This window comes from Nansenia antarctica, assembly GCF_963989245.1.
Source record: "Nansenia antarctica genome assembly, chromosome: 10".
Taxonomy (NCBI): domain Eukaryota; kingdom Metazoa; phylum Chordata; class Actinopteri; order Argentiniformes; family Microstomatidae; genus Nansenia; species Nansenia antarctica.
The window spans coordinates 2,213,638-2,232,156 of NC_137680.1; the positions used below are offsets into that span (position 1 = coordinate 2,213,638).

General features: G+C 43.6%; 1 protein-coding gene across 1 annotated transcript in view; it reads right to left on the reverse strand.

Annotated features, from left to right (window-relative positions):
* Positions 1-1,780: 1,780 nt before the first annotated feature.
* Positions 1,781-18,519, reverse strand: part of LOC308166235 (meprin A subunit beta-like) — a gene marked incomplete at both ends in the record, with an annotated part of 22,277 nt that continues 5,538 nt past the window's right edge. The window contains 9 exons of the mRNA XM_080540500.1: positions 1,781-1,995; positions 6,328-6,513; positions 6,700-7,152; positions 15,315-15,533; positions 16,500-16,643; positions 17,106-17,324; positions 17,620-17,798; positions 18,194-18,311; positions 18,427-18,505. Coding sequence (XP_080396626.1) covers positions 1,781-1,995; positions 6,328-6,513; positions 6,700-7,152; positions 15,315-15,533; positions 16,500-16,643; positions 17,106-17,324; positions 17,620-17,798; positions 18,194-18,311; positions 18,427-18,505 — 1,812 coding nt within the window. The remainder of the gene's footprint in view (positions 1,996-6,327; positions 6,514-6,699; positions 7,153-15,314; positions 15,534-16,499; positions 16,644-17,105; positions 17,325-17,619; positions 17,799-18,193; positions 18,312-18,426; positions 18,506-18,519) is intronic.

Consider the following 18,519-nt stretch of genomic DNA (forward strand, 5'->3'; position numbering starts at 1 on the left):
CAGGTAGTTACAAGAACTAAGGTGCATTACTGTAGAACACAAAAAGTGCCAACAGCAACATTTTAGGTAATCCATTCTCTCCGGTCTGCCAAGCACTTGAGCTATTTCATTTGTGATTACAGACTGATTTTTTAACTGTTGAATCAGCAATCAGAGTTACAATGTATGGAGTAGAGATTCACTATAATGGGGGAAATACTGTAGCTATATGCTGTAAGGAAATAATTCTGTTTAATTTGGCAACACTTATGTCTATTATCGCTATGGACATGAGAACTCCAGTTTCATATAAATGGTTTAAGTTATCAAGAAAACTGTGAATTAATTCATCATCATCATCATTAATTAATTTATAATTCGTAAACAACAACAATACATTTCTATTGAAGTTGAAAATGTTGTACTACCAGAACCCTGTGATGACAGGGCTGACGCCTTCTATTCTATGTTAAGAATTCAGCCTCGGGGGGTAAGACTGAGATAGATAATTATTATTATGATTGATGATGATCATAATTATCTTCTCAACGAGAGTGCACATTGTACTGCATTGTATTATATTGTATTTCATATCATCGTACATTTTTGCACTATTGAAGCCACTGTAAAATCCATCACTTTCTTACTTTATCAATGTAGTTACTTTTATTATTATTATTAGTAGTAGTAGTATTATTGTGTTTTTTTCTGAATGCTGCAATGTCATTGTTTAATGTATAACATACTTCTCATTCTGCTATGGACACCGCCCCTGAGCGTGCAAAGGTGGAACAGTAAGTGTGAAATGTGGGTGATAATAGTAAGTAAAGCTTTATTTATATACTGTAGCGCCTTTCGTACATGAAATGCAACTCAAAGCGCTTTATATGGGCAAATATTAATTAATTGGATAGGGCCACATTTACATGTAGACATATTTATTTACAGATTAGCATTTGTTTGGAGTGACAAGAAAGGAAAAATGTTTTATGAAAATTATATTTTTTGTAAAAATCGACAGAGCAGGTCCAAGGAATGGTCGTGATCCGAGGCCTTCCACGCCCCTCTGGTGTTTGTGTGTGTGTGTGTGTGTGTGTGTGTGTATGTGTGTGTGTGCCTGTGTGTGTGTGTGTGTGTGTGTGTGTGTGTGTGTGTGTGCCTGTGTGTGTGCCTGCTTGCATACGTGCACACGTGTTTGGCCATCTGCAGCGAAGTCAGGAGACTGTTACCTCAAAGTGACAGGAAGAAGATCCAGGAAGGATATAGTGACAGAAAGAAGATCCTTTCCAGGAAGAAGAACAAAGATCTACGTGTGCTGCAGGTGGCTGACACATTCTCACATACACTCTCTCTCTCTCTCTCTCTCTCACACACACACACACACACACACACACACACACACACACACACACACACACACACACACACACACACACACACACAATTGTAAATTACATTATTGTTATGCTGATTAAAGGAAGACCCATCTCTTCAGGCTACATCTTGACTGTCCCTCCTAAAGACCTCTTCATCCCCACTACCCGCCTGTACAGTTTCTCTACTGTAAATTAAAAAGTCATTATTCCTTCTTCGAGCATTATGACTGCCAATGGCCCCTAGCATTTTTTTCGTTAGTTTTTCTTATGATGGCTGATGTATAGATGATTCACTTACTTAGACAAATGTACTTGTAAGTTGCTTTGGACAAAGGTGTCTGCTAAATGTCTAAAATGTAAAATGTAAATGTTTAGGTCTAATTAGGAGACAACTGAAATTGTGAAAAGACTGTCAGATCAATTAACTATGGGGCCACATCTCCGGTGACTACATCAATCACATCTCCGGTGACTACATCAATCACATCTCCGGTGACTACATCAATCACATCTCCGGTGACTACATCAATCACATCTCCGGTGACTACATCAATCACATCTCCGGTGACGACATCAATCACATCTCCGGTGACTACATCAATCACATCTCCGGTGACTACATCAATCACATCTCCGGTGACTACATCAATCACATCAAGTCTTTTGAACATCCCAACATGTCTGTGTGAAAAGACAACATTGTCTGTTAGTGCCCAGAGTCAAATATATTTTTTGGGTGGTGATATGGAAAGTGTGGAGTATTGAGACACAGCACTCAGAGGGCCAGGAACATGGAACACGCAGCCATGAGGGACGCCAGCATAGCATCTAGGAAGAAACTGGAAAAACATGCAATGATTGAATGAACATTGTGTAACGGAATGCAGTTCCACAGCAATGAAAGAGAAAGAGAACATACCTGACAGTGGATGACATAATGGCTTCGGTTGTAGGCCTACCCCCCCTGTCACAAGACAAAAAATGACTGGTTAGCAGTGCCAGAACTGTATGTCCATATGTCCTTATTTTGTCTGCACATGTAGCATACACTCAAAGTCACTGTGCAAAAGCTGAATCAACTGTACAAAATTGTTCATTCATATCCATAACACTACCCAGCTAACCAAATCACAAATCTCTCTCTAAAATATCCTCCTCTTTCATACGACCAGGTTTACACGGTTGACCGCAGGGTTGACTGTGTGACTGCGGCCTGCCCAGTGGCGGTGTTACGGGTGAGTAGCGCCCGCTGTACATGGGTGGAGCTGAGGGGTGGAGCTTGGGGGGTGGAGCTGAGGGATGTTTAGGACATTGATGTGATCTCTCTGATGAGGCTATCGTCAAGAGGAAAGAGAGGAAAGCTCTCGTTTCAGACCAGATGCTGCTCACGGGTGTCGGGCATCACCTGGGAATACCTCAGCCTCGTGGCAGGCCAGCTGCACTCATCAAACAGGTGGGTTAGGGTTAGGTGCCTAACGGGTGTCAAATCAGGCCCAGCCAGTTCATCGTTAACCGCTTGAATTCACACACTCCTTCATCCTCTGTCAGCTCTCATTTATCAAATTGTTTTTTGGGGGGTGAAGAGGCACTGACCCTCCACTCTCCACCCCTCCGCCCCTCCACACCTCCACCCCTCCACCCCTCCACCCCTCTACCCCTCTACCCCTCCACCCCTCCACACCTCTACCCCTCCACCCCTCCACACCTCTACCCCTCCACCCCTCCACCCCTCTACCCCTCTACCCCTCCACCCCTCCACCCCTCCACACCTCTACCCCTCCACCCCTCCACCCCTCTACCCCTCCACCCCTCCACACCTCTACCCCTCCACCCCTCCACCCCTCTACCCCTCTACCCCTCCACCCCTCCACCCCTCCATCCCTCCACCCCTCCGCCCCTCCGCCCCTCCACCCCTCCGCCCCTCCACCCCTCCGCCCCTCCACCCCTCTACCCCTCTACCCCTCCATCCCTCTACCCCTCCACCCCTCCATCCCTCCATCCCTCCGCCCCTCTACCCCTCCACCCCTCCATCCCTCCACCCCTCCGCCCCTCCACCGCTCTACCCCTCCACCCCTCCGCCCCTCCACCCCTCCACCCCTCCGTCCCTCCACCCCTCTACCCCTCCACCCCTCCATCCCTCCACCTCTCCGCCCCTCCGCCCCTCTATCCCTCCACCTCTCCACCCCTCCATCCCTCCACCCCTCCGCCCCTCTACCCCTCCACCCCTCCACCCCTCCATCCCTCCACCCCTCTACCCCTCCACCCCTCCATCCCTCCACCCCTCCACCCCTCCACCCCTCTACCCCTCCACCCCTCCACCCCTCTATCCCTCCACCCCTCCTCCCCTCCACCCCTCCATCCCTCCACCCCTCCACCCCTCTACCCCTCCACCCCTCCATCCCTCCACCCCTCCGCCCCTCCACCTCTCCACCCCTCCGCCCCTCCGCCCCTCCATCCCTCCACCCCTCTACCCCTCCGCCCCTCCATCCCTCCACCCCTCCACCCCTCTACCCCTCCGCCCCTCCACCCCTCCGCCCCTCCACCCCTCTACCCCTCCACCCCTCCGTCCTTCCACTCCTCCATCCCTCCACCCCTCCACCCCTCTACCCCTCCACCCCTCCACCCCTCTACCCCTCCAAATCTCTTTCATTTCTGTTTCTACTGTATGTTTCTGGACATGCTCACTGACAAGCCTATCTGAGTCTGTCTGGCTGTTAGTATGTTTGTCTGTCTGTCTGTCTGCCTTCCTGTCTGCCTCTGTGCTCTCTATCAACAGTAAGGACATTTATAAGGATGTTTCTCACAGCTGGTTTAAACACGTCCCTTCCATCCCCGTGTCTCTCAGTGTGAAGCGGCTGAAGTCTGTCCACAGACGAGGCGTCGGAAGGTCTGAGCGGTTTTGATGCAGACTTGATATATCTGCCCACCAAAACAAAACAACATGTTTACTGTATATGTAAGGCATCTAGGAGGTTCCCTAACATGTTTACTGTGTATGTAAGGCATCTAGAAGGTTCCCTAACATGTTTACTGCATATGTAAGGCATCTAGAAGGTTCCCTAACATGTTTACTGTGTATGTAAGGCATCTTTACTGTATATGTAAGGCATCTTTACTGTATATGTAAGGCATCTTTACTGTATATGTAAGGCATCTTTACTGTATATGTAAGGCATCTTTACTGTGTATGTAAGGCATCTAGAAGGTTCCCTAACATGTTTACTGTATATGTAAGGCATCTAGAAGGTTCCCTAACATGTTTACTGTATATGTAAGGCATCTAGGAGGTTCCCTAGTAGTCTTCTATCGATTAATCATTTTTACTGAGAGACAGTTTTCAAAGCGCATGACGACTTTAGCGATATGAAAATCGTGCCTGTCCAACCAATCCATCCACAGCCTGAGATACAGCAGATTGTCATATTCAGATGCATTTTGGGCTGAACTTTTGCCATTGTGTTGCATTGAAAGATGGATTGATGAAAAAATGATTTGCCAAATGATAGAAGTTTCATAAGAACATCTTATGGTATCATCATTGTTTAGTTATTTCTATTGATCACACTGGAAAAGCCTGCCAAAATCTGATTGCCATTAAACATGTACTGTAAAAAAATATTTATGGCTTTTATGATTGATTCAAAGATTCTATTTTCTCAACTTTAATAAAAAAAAGAAAAAGAGAAATATATTTATGAGAGTAGGGACAATGGGGGAAAATGTGATTAGTCTTGACGGAGGTAACTGGCGATAGACAGGCAACGCACGCTGCATATGCATAAAGACATTTGTGACGCAGTCTGGTGAAAAGGTCTGCATGTCGGCAATTCTCAAGTCACGCAAATGATCAAAAAGCTTCTTTATTTTATTTTTTTTACAAAAGTTGAAGTGTTGAAGAGCCCACTCGATAACAAACAACTGTTTTCGGATCACTAAATACTTCATTATTTGTGAATTGGATTCACTGGCTTGTAAACAAACGTAGGTTTTAGGACGTGTTCAAAAGCAAGGACTGTGTGATCGTCTAGTTATGTGTAGTTATGTGTTTTTAGCATGTCGATGTTCTATCAGCATGTTGTGATGTGCTAAACATGCAGTTTGATGATCATAGGCATAGCGATGTACCTTCTTAGCTGATAGCTACTTGCAGCTGTTTTGTGCGTGTTTTGTTTCAGAGCAAGATTCAAATAAGCATATCTTCTTCAACTATTTCAATGTATGACACAACATTTGGAAGTTTACAATCTACAACTTCCATAATCTGGAAAAATGACCTTGCCCTACTTGAGGACTGTTTCACCAGACCCTGTCACATTTGAACACACATGAAGGTGTAATAAACATAATTAAAATAAAAAATACATTTCGCTGTGTATGCACTAGGTGGCGCCACGGGCACGAGTGAGAGAGTGAGAAAAGGCCATCAGTCTTGGTGCGAGCTGTTATTTTCCACAGCCAATGACATTAGCTCAATAATTGACAGCATGTGCTGCAGCCAATCAGTGACACCGACACTGACACCTCCTATTCTTTAAGAGATGTGTTATGACCCAATGTACCTGCAGGTTAACATGGACAAACTGCCATTATAAAGTTGTTGATTAGAGTATAGGAGATTGACCCAAACCCACCTTGTGTCCCCTCAGAAATGTGTGACAATTTAACTGAATCTTCCAGACAACATGAACAGAACAGAATGGAATGGAAGATGATGTGTTAAAATTAATTCTGAGGATAAAGATAGAGGTACAGTAGAGGTACAGTAGGGTACAGAAGAGGTACAGTAGGGTACAGTAGAGGTACAGTAGGGTACAGTAGGGTACAGTAGAGGTACAGTAGAGGTACAGTAGGGTACCTTCTCCACAATACTTTTGATTGTAGATGGATGATGGACTTTCCTAGTCCCAGACTAATTTTGATGATCACAAATTAAGAAACACAGAAACAACGGTGATTGGACAATGATTCCTACCGTCAAAGTTCACTAAGAAGTAGACATCGCCTCCTTTTAGAAAGTTTCCAGACCAGAATGCATCATGGGTCAGGAACCGGCGATAGCCAAGGTTTGGGCCAGCGTAGTACGATGAGTCTTCGTTGGACTCATTCACAATAATTCCCACCTTCCGGGGGTTGTCCCAGTAGAACAACGTCTTGTTATCTTGAGTTTGAGAGGATGAATAGATTGGGAGGAGAGGTACAGACAAAAACATTTGAAATCTTTTTTTTCCAGTACCCTTGATGTGTTGATGCGTTCCTGTACGCAGACAATATATTCTTATTTTTAGAATAAAGAAGAATGATTTCAACATGTCGTATTTTCATCACTGGGGTTAGTGTGACTTACCCTCAGTGAAAACGCGAGTGGGATCTGTAGTAATACTGAACTGTCTAGACATGCGCTGCTGGACGTGGGGGTTCTGGTCCAGCAGTAGGAAGGTCACCTGCCTCCATGGGCAAGGCCACTGGAGCTGGTCGTCATGGTCACCAGACACCAGATTGAAGAAGACCCCGAAGCGATCAGAGTTGAGCCACATCAGTAGCTGGAGCCCGTAGCCCTCCTGGTTGTAGAATCTGGGGCTTTTCAGTGTCGTCCCGACGCTGCTTGTCTTTAGGATGTGATCAAAGTTCCGGATGTGCCACACGTGATACGCACACTCTGTCTCTGACAGGTTGATGTCATCGATGGAGAACCCTCCTGTAGAGTTTCCTGCTCCTTTACGCACCTCAAACTCCACCTGGAAGGTTCTGGTGGCGTCCAGGGGCACGTGGTGGAGCTGCCAGTAAGACGCTGGTGGACCTGAAGAAAAGTGTGTTTATGTGGTATACCCGACTACAGGCACGCGGGAAGGTATTTTGACTGGGGGTGCTGAGGTGCTGTCTATATACGCTACAGGGAAAAAAATTGCCAGGGAAAAAATTATAACGATTTCTCTCCCTCCCTCCCTCCCTCCCTCCCTCTCGCTGATTGCTCGTTCGCTCACACGCACACAGTGGCATAACGACGAGCCCCAATGCACGGGCAATAATAGTTAAGCACGCACGCACCCACACACTACAACGACGTAACGTTAAATATTTTACCAACAATGTGTTGGAATTTACAGTAATTTCCACTCAGCTCACAGTGTCCCACAATGTCCACAAACATGATGTTGACCATTATTACAGACAGCACTCCATGTCGATTGTTATTGCCTCTTAACGGAAGCCCTTCGCTGCCGAAGAATCGGATGGATCTGAATATCAGTTCTAATACGTTTCTGGCCGTCTGTTGCTCTTTCTCAACAACGTCCGACAGTAGAGCATTAATGGGAGTGTTGTTAAGCGAAGCAAGCAACTGCATCAGCATCTTCTTCCAACTCCACTTCAATTGTTCTGGCTGATTTAGCATTTTTGCTAAAGAACTCAGAGATTCCCTAGCAAGATATGACCATGTGATCACTAACATTAAAACTAATGTCGTATATTTCTGTAGTATGTATGATCTATGTATGAATATGTAGTATATTTTAAACACACACACACACACACACACACTGATCATTAACAGATGGCCCCTGGACCAGCTATCAGAGACCTGGGGGTTGGGCAAAGACACACACACACGCTGGCCCCTCCCCTCTGGAACGAAACTGGGACAGAGGGAGAGAGCGTGCTCTTCCAGCCCAGGGTCCACGGGGAACAGACGTAATGTATAAATCTGCCTGTAACTGATTAAATTGTCTTAAACTCGATATCTGTTCTTTGATTCATGATCAATAGAAAAGAAGCAACACATGGCGAGCCTAGCACGGAGTCCAAAAAAGGAAATCTACGTTTGAAAACTTAAGCTGAAGCCACAGCTCTAAAGACGGTAAGAATTAAAATAGCGCTATTTTCTGTTTAAACCGCTAGGGGCGCGTGTGCAACAGCTGGGTTTTCAAACACTTTCTTTGGGACTAAAACAACCTTCAACTTTAAGGTTTAAAGTAAAGTAACTTGAAACACATCTTTCATAGTCTTTAAACTGGGGGTGAGAGCCGGGTTAAGAAGCCCGTATTTGAAAATATACGATTTAATTTGTAAGGTATTTGTAAATGAGTCATTTGATTTGCATGGTGTTATGGAATATCGTGTATGTGTGTAAAATTTGGTATTAGAGGAAGACGTACTCTAATAGTGTCTATTTGATAGAGTGTAACTGGATTATGGAGTCTGTTTTGTAAATAAGAGCATTATTTGAAGTAGATTAAGAAATCAATTCTTCAGAACTGTGTCATAGAATCCATTCATAGACGCCATTGCCCTTTGTCCGGAGAAAAGACACGCACAGAGGGCGCGGTTTTCCCCAGAGGTTAGACAAAGGGTTGTTAAATTGACCCCCCTGCTTTCTGCCCTCTGGCCTTTTCACACATCAGGCTACAAACACGCGGTGATTTTTCAAGGGAAACGGGTTGTAGCCCCCCTCTTCTTGCCTCTGCAAACAAACACTCCTTTAGAAAGCATTCCTTTAGAAAGGAACCTGACTGATTAATTACATTCCTTATTTCTTACAGATCATTTCACATAGGTTGTGTAGTAATTTAGAGATAGAAAGATAGTGAATTGATCATTGGGGTATTTTAAAGTAGTTTAAAGTTTAAGCATTGTTTGTTAAAAGTAAAAGATAAATAATAGTTTAACTGGATTGAAAGCTTCACAGGAGCGGTTTTTCAAACATTGCCAAACCGCAAAGACCAAAGACCAGCCCCTCCCCCTCCTCCTTCCTCTCTCATACAAGGCTGTCTTTGTCTCCAGTTTCAGGGAGAAAAGGGGGGGCGGAAGAGCTGGCGCATGCGCAATCGATGCGCGTTAGCCGGAGCACAGCTCCATCTGCTGGTCAAAATACGACAAGACATTTTTAAAACATTGGCTCTCTGTAAATTGATGAAATACAACCCTCCTTCATTGATGATGTTTGTAGATGATTGTTAGATATTACTTTAATTAATTTAATTAATTACTAATTGATTGAATTAATTATTCAGATCATTTCATTTTCTGTTTCACAGAACTTTGATCAATTGTTTTGTGATAATCTAATAATAACCATTTCTTTGTGTCGATAATAGCTAATTGACTTTACAGGTTTACATCAATGAAGTGTCAATGAATAATTCTAACTAATCATTCATTCCTTTCACTTAACAAGTCGATTTCTGTACAGATTGTAATTAATAATTAATCATTCATTCTTTTCCAAATAACAAGTCGATTTCTTTACAGGTTATAATTAATATTTGTAATTTACATCTTTTATTTTAGTTAGGTCATTTCCACAGTGTTTGATTAAGGAATAGCAGAATAGTACATATTTGATAGTTGAGCAGTAAAAGGGTTTTTGTGGATCAGTGAATACTTAGGTGTGACCAGCTTTTGTGATTTAATAATTGTGTTGACCAGAACTGTAATTAGTATTGAATGAGTAATCAAGTGACACATATTCATAAACAATTAGGAAACACATTTAAGTATAAAGTACTTACAAAGTGATTAGATTTAAGTTAATACTGCACTGACATACACAAGAGGCAAATCTGTTGTTCTGGGTTGTAGTGGTTTTGTGTGGACGGTTAATACAGTTATATTGGACTAGCATTTGTTTAGCAAACAAGACAATAGGAAGGTGGGTTGTAAGAAGCGTACACCTTATCTAATATAGAATATTGTCAGCATATTGAGCAAGTAGAATGGGGTCGAATTCCACGAAGCTGTTAAAAGATATTAGTGAACATCGTGGAATGTTGGCTACGTTATCCCCTATGGCTGTAGTGGAAAAAATGAATCCTCTTGTTAGGGAAATTAGCAAAATGTCTACGAAATGGAATAGCCGTTGGGCATACATTGAACAGCCGTGGCCGAAAGAGGGCAGCCTTAATTTACAATTAATTGCAACATTGGAGATACTTATCAATGGGCACAAAGCACATCAAAGAGGAAAGATTAGATCAGAGAAACGCAAGTTAGAGTTAGCTATTTTAGATCTATTTAAGGTAGAGGGACAGAAAATAGCTCAGATGGAACCGGAAAAGAAAAAAGAATTGGCCAGAACACTGGAACAGAAACTGAACATTTCATCCCCAGACCTGTGTCCTGCCTCCAGTCCCCCTCCATATGCTAAGGCACTGGAGGATCATTCCCAGAAGAAGAAGAAGGAGCCAAGGGGAAAAGGGGACGACAGGAGTGACGAGGAAGATGACAGCGAAGATGGCAGTGAAGACTCAAGTGATGACGACAATGCAGATGGAGGCTACAACGCGCAGGTCAGGAAGATGATAGCCACAGCCGAAAGGAAAGGTGGGAGAAGACGCCCGGAGAAAGAGGGAGATTGTCACCGAATGTCATCAAATACATTAAAGAACTGTCCAGTGCTGATTCGGGGTAACAAGATGGAATATCATCCGTGGCATCATACAGATTTGTCTGAAGTGATCGAGAAACTCCCAGTTCTTCAAGAGGGAGGACATTCGTGGACGCGAGAGGTCGACGTGATACTGACAGGAACGCAGGCCGCGATGGGAGACCTGAAAAGACTCTTAGCTTTTATTGCAGGATTGGATACAATGCAGGAAATATTGATGAAGGCAGGACTTCATAGATATATCAATACATCAGTTTATGATCCAGAGCTCTTCGCAGCAAACAGAGGCAGGCTGTGGAAAGCAATCAGAGAGACCTACCCTACTCACATTCACCCAGACAATATCATTGTGAAGCCACTGGGGGGGGATGAGAATCCCAGGGGTTATGTTGCCCGTGTGCACGCTCAATGGAGAAGTGTGACAGGGAAAGACGCTGAAGATAACCCCTTAGAAAAATCCATAATCAGGGAAAAAATACAAGAAGGGCTTCCTACCCCAGTTAAGGATAAGCTAGCAGAAGTGGTGGGGCTACGACACATGAACAAAGCTGTTTATATAGACCACGTAGCTCATCAAGTTGAGTTATATCGAAAGAACATTCAGATACAGAAGGCACGAGACGAAGAATCCCTCAGAATATTGACTCATTTGCAATTGACTGAAAGCGAGAGGAACATAGAGGGAGTGCAGGCTTTAGCCCCACAGCAACAGCCACCTGGAGTGCAGACTGCTACTTACCAGTCCTACTCACAGGGGCCACAAGGGGGGTATCCTGCTACTTACCAGTCCTACCCACAGGGGCCACAAGGGGGGTATCCATACCCACAAGGGCCACCAGGGGTGCAAGCGGTTCCATACCAGATGTACACACAGCCTGGCCAAGGACCACCACCAGGGGGATGGACAGCAGCAGGGAAGGAGATGCTAGAACCATGCCAATGCGACCAGAATGGACATCTAGCCTGTGCCTGCTGCAACAGGCCCCAGGGGGGCGCAGGGGGGAGCCAAGGAGGAGGATATTGGCCCCCTACTACACCTGCTCCAGGAGTGATGAACCCTTACGAAGGCCCAGCAGCTGGCCTATAGGGGTGCCCGGAAGATCCGAGTGGGAGGTGCCAGCTGGTGGTGACAAAGAAGCCTGAAGGCGCCACGCACCTCCCTATGTCTAGAGAATATGTGAAGACAATCGGATTTGAGGGAATTAAACAGCTGATTCCTACAACTGAGCTTGTAGACTTAGAGTACAAGGGACAGAGAGCAACTCTGTCAACACTTGTGTCAGAACACACGCCAACAGGGCTGCTAGGGAGAGATGCTCTATGCCAATTGAACTGTACAGTAAAATGCACACCTGACGGCTGTCAGGTGACGGTGCCATCCGGTGTTCAGATTCCATCGACAGCCAGAGTGATTAAGCATAGAACAGACCTACAAGCTTTGCCTTTAAAGGGAGCTGATATAGAATATTGGGTTGATGGGTCTTGTTACGGGGTAGGAGAAACGTTGTGCGCTGGGTATTCCTTAGTTAAAGCACAGAATTCAAAGTTTATTGTAGAACAGGCTGAGGCAGTTCCTCAGCCTTGCTCGGCTCAGTTGGCTGAATTGATTGCCCTCACAGAAGCATGCAACTTGGGAACCGGACGGAGAGTGACAGTGTACACCGACTCTGCCTATGCACATAATGTTTGTCATTTTAATGGAGCTGTATGGAGGGGGCGGGGTTTTAAGAGAACTGATGGTACGCCTATACAGCATCACGCACAGATCATGAAGCTGTTACAAGCCATGATGAAGCCAAAGGAATTAGCCATAGTGAAGTGTGCCACACACAGGTCTGACTCATCACATGTCACACAAGGTAACAGGGCTGCAGAGGATGCAGCCAAAGCCATTACAGGAGCAGACAAGGCAGGTAAAGGTCTTCTGGTCACACATGAAAAGCAATTACAGGGCATGGTCACACTTGAGGATTTATTGATGTTACAGAGTAGAGTAACTACGTTAGACAAGAGCGTTTGGCTAGCAAGGGGGGCAAGTCAGGATGACACAGGTCTATGGAGGAATCATGAGGGGTTGGTTGTAGCACCCTCAGATTTATTAGGCATGTTAATACAGGAAGCTCATGGATTAGCACATGTGGCTAGGGGGGAGGTAAGACGCAAGATTACCAAGAAATATGGGTTTTGGAGTCCATATTTGATGGAACAGATTGACCATGCTTTAGGTCAATGTGGGGTCTGTTGGAGAAACAACATCAGAGTGGGTACACCAGTGGTGTCTGGGCATATCCCTACCCCAATAGGGCCACGGGTGGTGGACAGGGGGGTGGATGTACAGAGTAGGCAGGATGTTGTGCCAACAGGTGCCGAGGTCCCCAGAGAACCTGAGAAGGAGGAGCTACGAGGAGATGCTGTGGTGTTGCCAGAGCCAGTGGCAATGCCAGTGTTACAGCCAGTGACATTACCGGCAGTGCCTGAAACCGAGGGGACAGCGGAAAGCTGTCCAGATGCCAATGAACCAGAAACCAACGAAGCAGAGAGTGTTGACAGTCTGGAGGTCCAGCCTGGGGGTGTCCAAAGCCTGGACACCTGTGCTACTGGGGATGCTGGCGAGTGCCTGCACCATGCTTCAGATGATGCTGAGGGCGACTCCCCAGACCTTGATCAGCGTGGGAGGGGACCAGGCGGCTGCCTTAACCTCAATGACACTGACGGACGACGACCAGTTAGGAAAAGATTAAGGACTATGAATAGGGTAGTGAAGCAGCAGATCAAAGGGAACGACGGGAATGGACAGCAGATGATAGCATGGCTGGAAACGGTCTTAGGGGCATGGGAAACTTACTTTGCTAGGATAGGAGCACCTATTATAGCAGACATGATTTTTGACTTTCTTAGAAGGCAGGGCCTCATTGACTGTTTTTGGAAAATCAGTCACTCAGTCCACGTTAATGAACTTTTCAGAAGACTAGTCCTCACCTGAGGTGAAGATCTATGCATTAATGCATTCCCTTTGTCCTGTGCTTACTGTTGGGGAATTATGTGTTATGATAACTGAATGTCATTATTTGTGTATTGTTTGTTTATTTCTATATCGTATGGGATTGATGTCAGTTGAGAAGTGATGTAGTGGTTATGCAAAGATAGGAAAGAGGTTCTGTTCCTAGCGCAACGAAAATGGAAGCTGCTGACTATGAAAGTGTTATCAATCTGAGACAGCGGTAAAGGCTGTTCTCCAACTGGGTACAAGTGCTAGTAACCTCTGACCCTGACGCTTCAAGGACAAAGAAAACATCGGTCGTTGGAAGTTTCTGTATTGATTTGTGCATGATGAACTGTGTTTAGTTTAATTGTGATTGTTATTTTCAAAATTCTTTTTATTATTGGTTGTTTTTTATTTTTTGTTTATGATATCTTTGGTTCCTAATACTGGTCCTGGGTTGGTCTGTGTTATTGTGCTTCTTGTGTTGTGTGTTGGTGTAGTTTTTCTGTCTGTTGTTGTTTATTTTTTAATTTTTAATTTTATTTTAAAAAAAAAAAAATTTTTTTTTTTTTTTTGGGATGTTTTGTGGGGTTTTGTGTTTTTGTTTTTGTTTTATGGTAGTTTAGTTTCGGAACACCCTCTGGGTGGTCCGAGGGGGGATGTGTCGTATATTTCTGTAGTATGTATGATCTATGTATGAATATGTAGTATATTTTAAACACACACACACACACACACACACACTGATCATTAACAGATGGCCCCTGGACCAGCTATCAGAGACCTGGGGGTTGGGCAAAGACACACACACACGCTGGCCCCTCCCCTCTGGAACGAAACTGGGACAGAGGGAGAGAGCGTGCTCTTCCAGCCCAGGGTCCACGGGGAACAGACGTAATGTATAAATCTGCCTGTAACTGATTAAATTGTCTTAAACTCGATATCTGTTCTTTGATTCATGATCAATAGAAAAGAAGCAACACTAACAAACACATTTTTACATTTATTACAAAAAACACATTTATTTTTATTCCCAAAAGCAACAATAGTTATTATATTGTTTTAACTTATTGTTTGAATAATATTTTTATTTTTTAAATTCAGGCAGGAGGAGCTCCTTCTGCCTGCCGCTAGGGGGTGCTGCAGCACCCTCAGCACCCCCCTTCCCGCGTCCCTGCCCGACTAGGAAGATACCTAGTATCAATATACACTGGGTGTATCTTGGATAGAGAGAGATAAGAAGCAAGATGTTATGATTACGCTTCAGACACAGTTAGAATTCACGCAAATAACAGATTCACATATTTGTTTTCCTACCTTGACGTCTATGAACAAGAACATACCACCGCACATGGATTGCCACAGTCACCAACTGCTAAATGCTACCAAAATAGGAGTCAATCCAATCTCCCCTGATTTAGCATTGACTTTCAAATCATTTCAAATTAATTTAGAAAAATGAATAGTGGATATTACTTGACTACTTACTCTGAGTTTACTTTCAGCAGATTTGGGCAAGAGACATTAAACATGAGACATTGTGTCCAGAAATGACACAGAAATCATGTACATAAGTGATTTACAACCTCATCATCACCTGTGAGCTGGCCCATGAGGCGGAGGGTTCCTTTGGTGTCCTTTTCATCCTCATATTCTCTCATCCAGACGTTCAGCTGGTCCTGGTCGCCTCCACTGTGGTAGTAAAAGAACTGCAGGCACTGAAACTGCCTCCGCGGTGTCATCCTCCTACTCACCATTTTGGCTCCATCTGCCTCATCACCAGAAGCTGTGCTGCAGTACATAAAGAAACCAGCACCTGCCAAAAGCATCAATCAGGATAACAGTGCTCCTTGGAGTACCACATACACATGGGTTATAAAGGCATAAAGGCCTACATGTTATTAAACCACATGATCAGATTTTCTTTTATACTATATCTCTATAATGTTAAAGCAAATCAGATCTTGATTGAACAATGAACTCACCACTCTGATTGGTTGAAGTATTAGTTGCATAAGTGGGGGCGGTCTCTGTAAAAAAAAAAAATTTGAAGAAAAAAATCCCCCAACAGAATTTGATTGCATTTATTGAGACAGTGGTAGATAATTGGTAGATAATTGGTAGCCTGCATTGTTGGTTTACGCACCATTTTGAAAAGAGGACACTGGAGCAGTGCCTGTATAAAATGTAACAGGAGGACCCAATTATACAACATTATATATTACAATCATACTGCAATATATTACAATCACACCTGAGATAATGAAAAATGAAAGGGCCTCTTAAATATGTTCACGTGTGTAATTCCTAATCTGGTAAATATCAATTTGAAGAACTTGAAAAATACTACGGTTGTATCTTGGTTATATGGTGTTCATGAATGCAGCATTATGTTATGTGTGTTTTGGGTGAAACATTCATAGTATAAACTGTACTTGCCATTGGAGAGAGAGGAGTTGTTATCAGGGAATATAGTTGTCCTTACTGCAAGACAATTACATTGAAATATACATTAATAAACTGTGTCAGGAAAAGTAAAGTAGGTACTGTATGATTTGATTTTAATATGCTATTGTATACAAGCCCTGCTATATGGGTATGATTGAGTTTGGCTCCAGGGTTGATATGGAGCTCTACCTACCCCCTAGGCGTGTGTGGTGTGAGGAGGGTTAATATGGAGCTCTGCCTACCCCCTAGGCGTGTGTGGTGTGAGGAGGGTTAATATGGAGCTCTGCCTACCCCCTAGGCGTGTGTGGTGTGAGGAGGGTTAATATCTACCTACCCCCTAGGCGTGTGTGGTCTGACGATGGCCCCCCCTGGGCACTGCCCACCCTCTCCCAGCTGGCCTTGCCCCTGGCACAGAGGACCATACCACACTGGGCCTCGTCATCAAAGGTGCAGGCCTCCAGGAAGGTGACTGCAGATGCTGTATAAGGACACATGTATAAGGACACAGGCATACAGATGAACTATGAACATGATTATAGAGGGGTTATAGATGCTGTATAAGGACACAGGCATACAGATGAACTATGAACATGGTGTATAAGGACACAGGCATACAGATGAACTATGAACATGGTGTATAAGAACACAGGCATACAGATGAACTATGAACATGGTGGCAAGCAAAGTTGTTAAGCTAGACTATCATGGTTGCTCCTAAAACACATTCTGTATTTATTATTTAAATAAAACCTGTATGTGACAATATTGTGATAAAATATTGTAGTGCAACCAAGACAAATATCCTCCTTTGAAATATACAGAACATATTGTGTTTACAGTTCTTCAAACGATTAACTGACTGGAAATGTATTGGTTTATGGATATTTGTCAATGTCCAATTCAATGTATTGATGTTGAACTATAAATATACAGTACTTACTGCAGTTATACAGCAAGTTCAGCTTCACAACATCATTGGGGCTCATTTCCAGTCGCTGGCCAATCACGTCCTGGAACTCTGGTTGCTTAGTGACGATGGTGGATCCGTTGCCATTGCCAAAATCATATTTACCGTAGTGCATCACAGAGCTGTAGTCATATGGAGTACCAAGGGTACTTGTTTGGCTTGCACTGTATTTTATGAAATTGTGTTCCTTCCCTGAAATATAATGTTTGACGTTTTTGTAACACTTCATTAAGAATGTATTAATGCAATAGAAACTGCAGTAATAAACTGCTGAAACTCATAATATACATTGCTTATGAATGGTTTATGAATGCTGTTGTTATGTTGTTATGGATGGAGCATACATGTTTATCTTACACCAATATTATTATTATTATGTACATGATACAAAAAGTTGTATTAACTGTAGTTGCTTGAACTGCTTGAAGATTATCAAGCACATTATGGCACACTCTACAAACTAGAATAATGTAGTAATAAAAAAAACCTTTTTCAATGTTTTCCCACACAATGGTCACATGGTCATCTCTGTCATATCTGGACTGCTCGTGCCAGAAGCCCAGAGCGTGGAGAAGCTCGTGCTCCACAATGGCAATATGATCACACCACTGTCCGATGGAGAGGCTTTGGTTGCCTGAACGTTGGTTCCCAACATATGAATAACATCTAAAAAGGAGAAATGATCAATATGCACATATACTGGTAGTTCTGAAATCCTCATATATGTAAATGAAACACTCACTTTTTCATACCAAACAGCCAAGACGTGACGTTAGAATTACAAGGTTCTATCTCCATTTTTGTCAAAATTGAGTTTTTTACATAATCTGATCCATTAGGTGTTTATTAATGCCTGTGTGGTGTTATTTTTAAAATGTTGATTTTTTTTTGTTACTAATTAATAAAATACAAAGGTTCCATCTCACAAAACATAATGGAATGTAAAAACTTTGACGCTCAATATCTCTGAACTACCCTAAACGGAGATAGAACCGTATAATTCTAAACTCACAAAGAGACATACCGTATTTGATTCTTCAAACAATAACATGACATATTACCCATCATCTTTTATGACTAAGATATAGTTTGGCTCGTCCTCCCGAGGTTTGAACTCCACACAGGTCTTCAGCTGGATTTGCTCCAATGCCCGAAGGATAACCCCTTTGGCATTTGTGTCTGTTGTAAAGAGAAAGAAAAGAAAAGGACCAAAAGGCATGATTTCTTCCTACTGTGTTTTCTTTATTTCATAATACCAATGACCAAACATATTTGCTGCTGTCAGATGTCTTACCAAGACTATCATCCAAAACATAAGGGACAGGGATATCCCATCTGTACTGGCCACCCAGGATGGTGTTTCTCTCCTGTCCCTATCGAGACACAT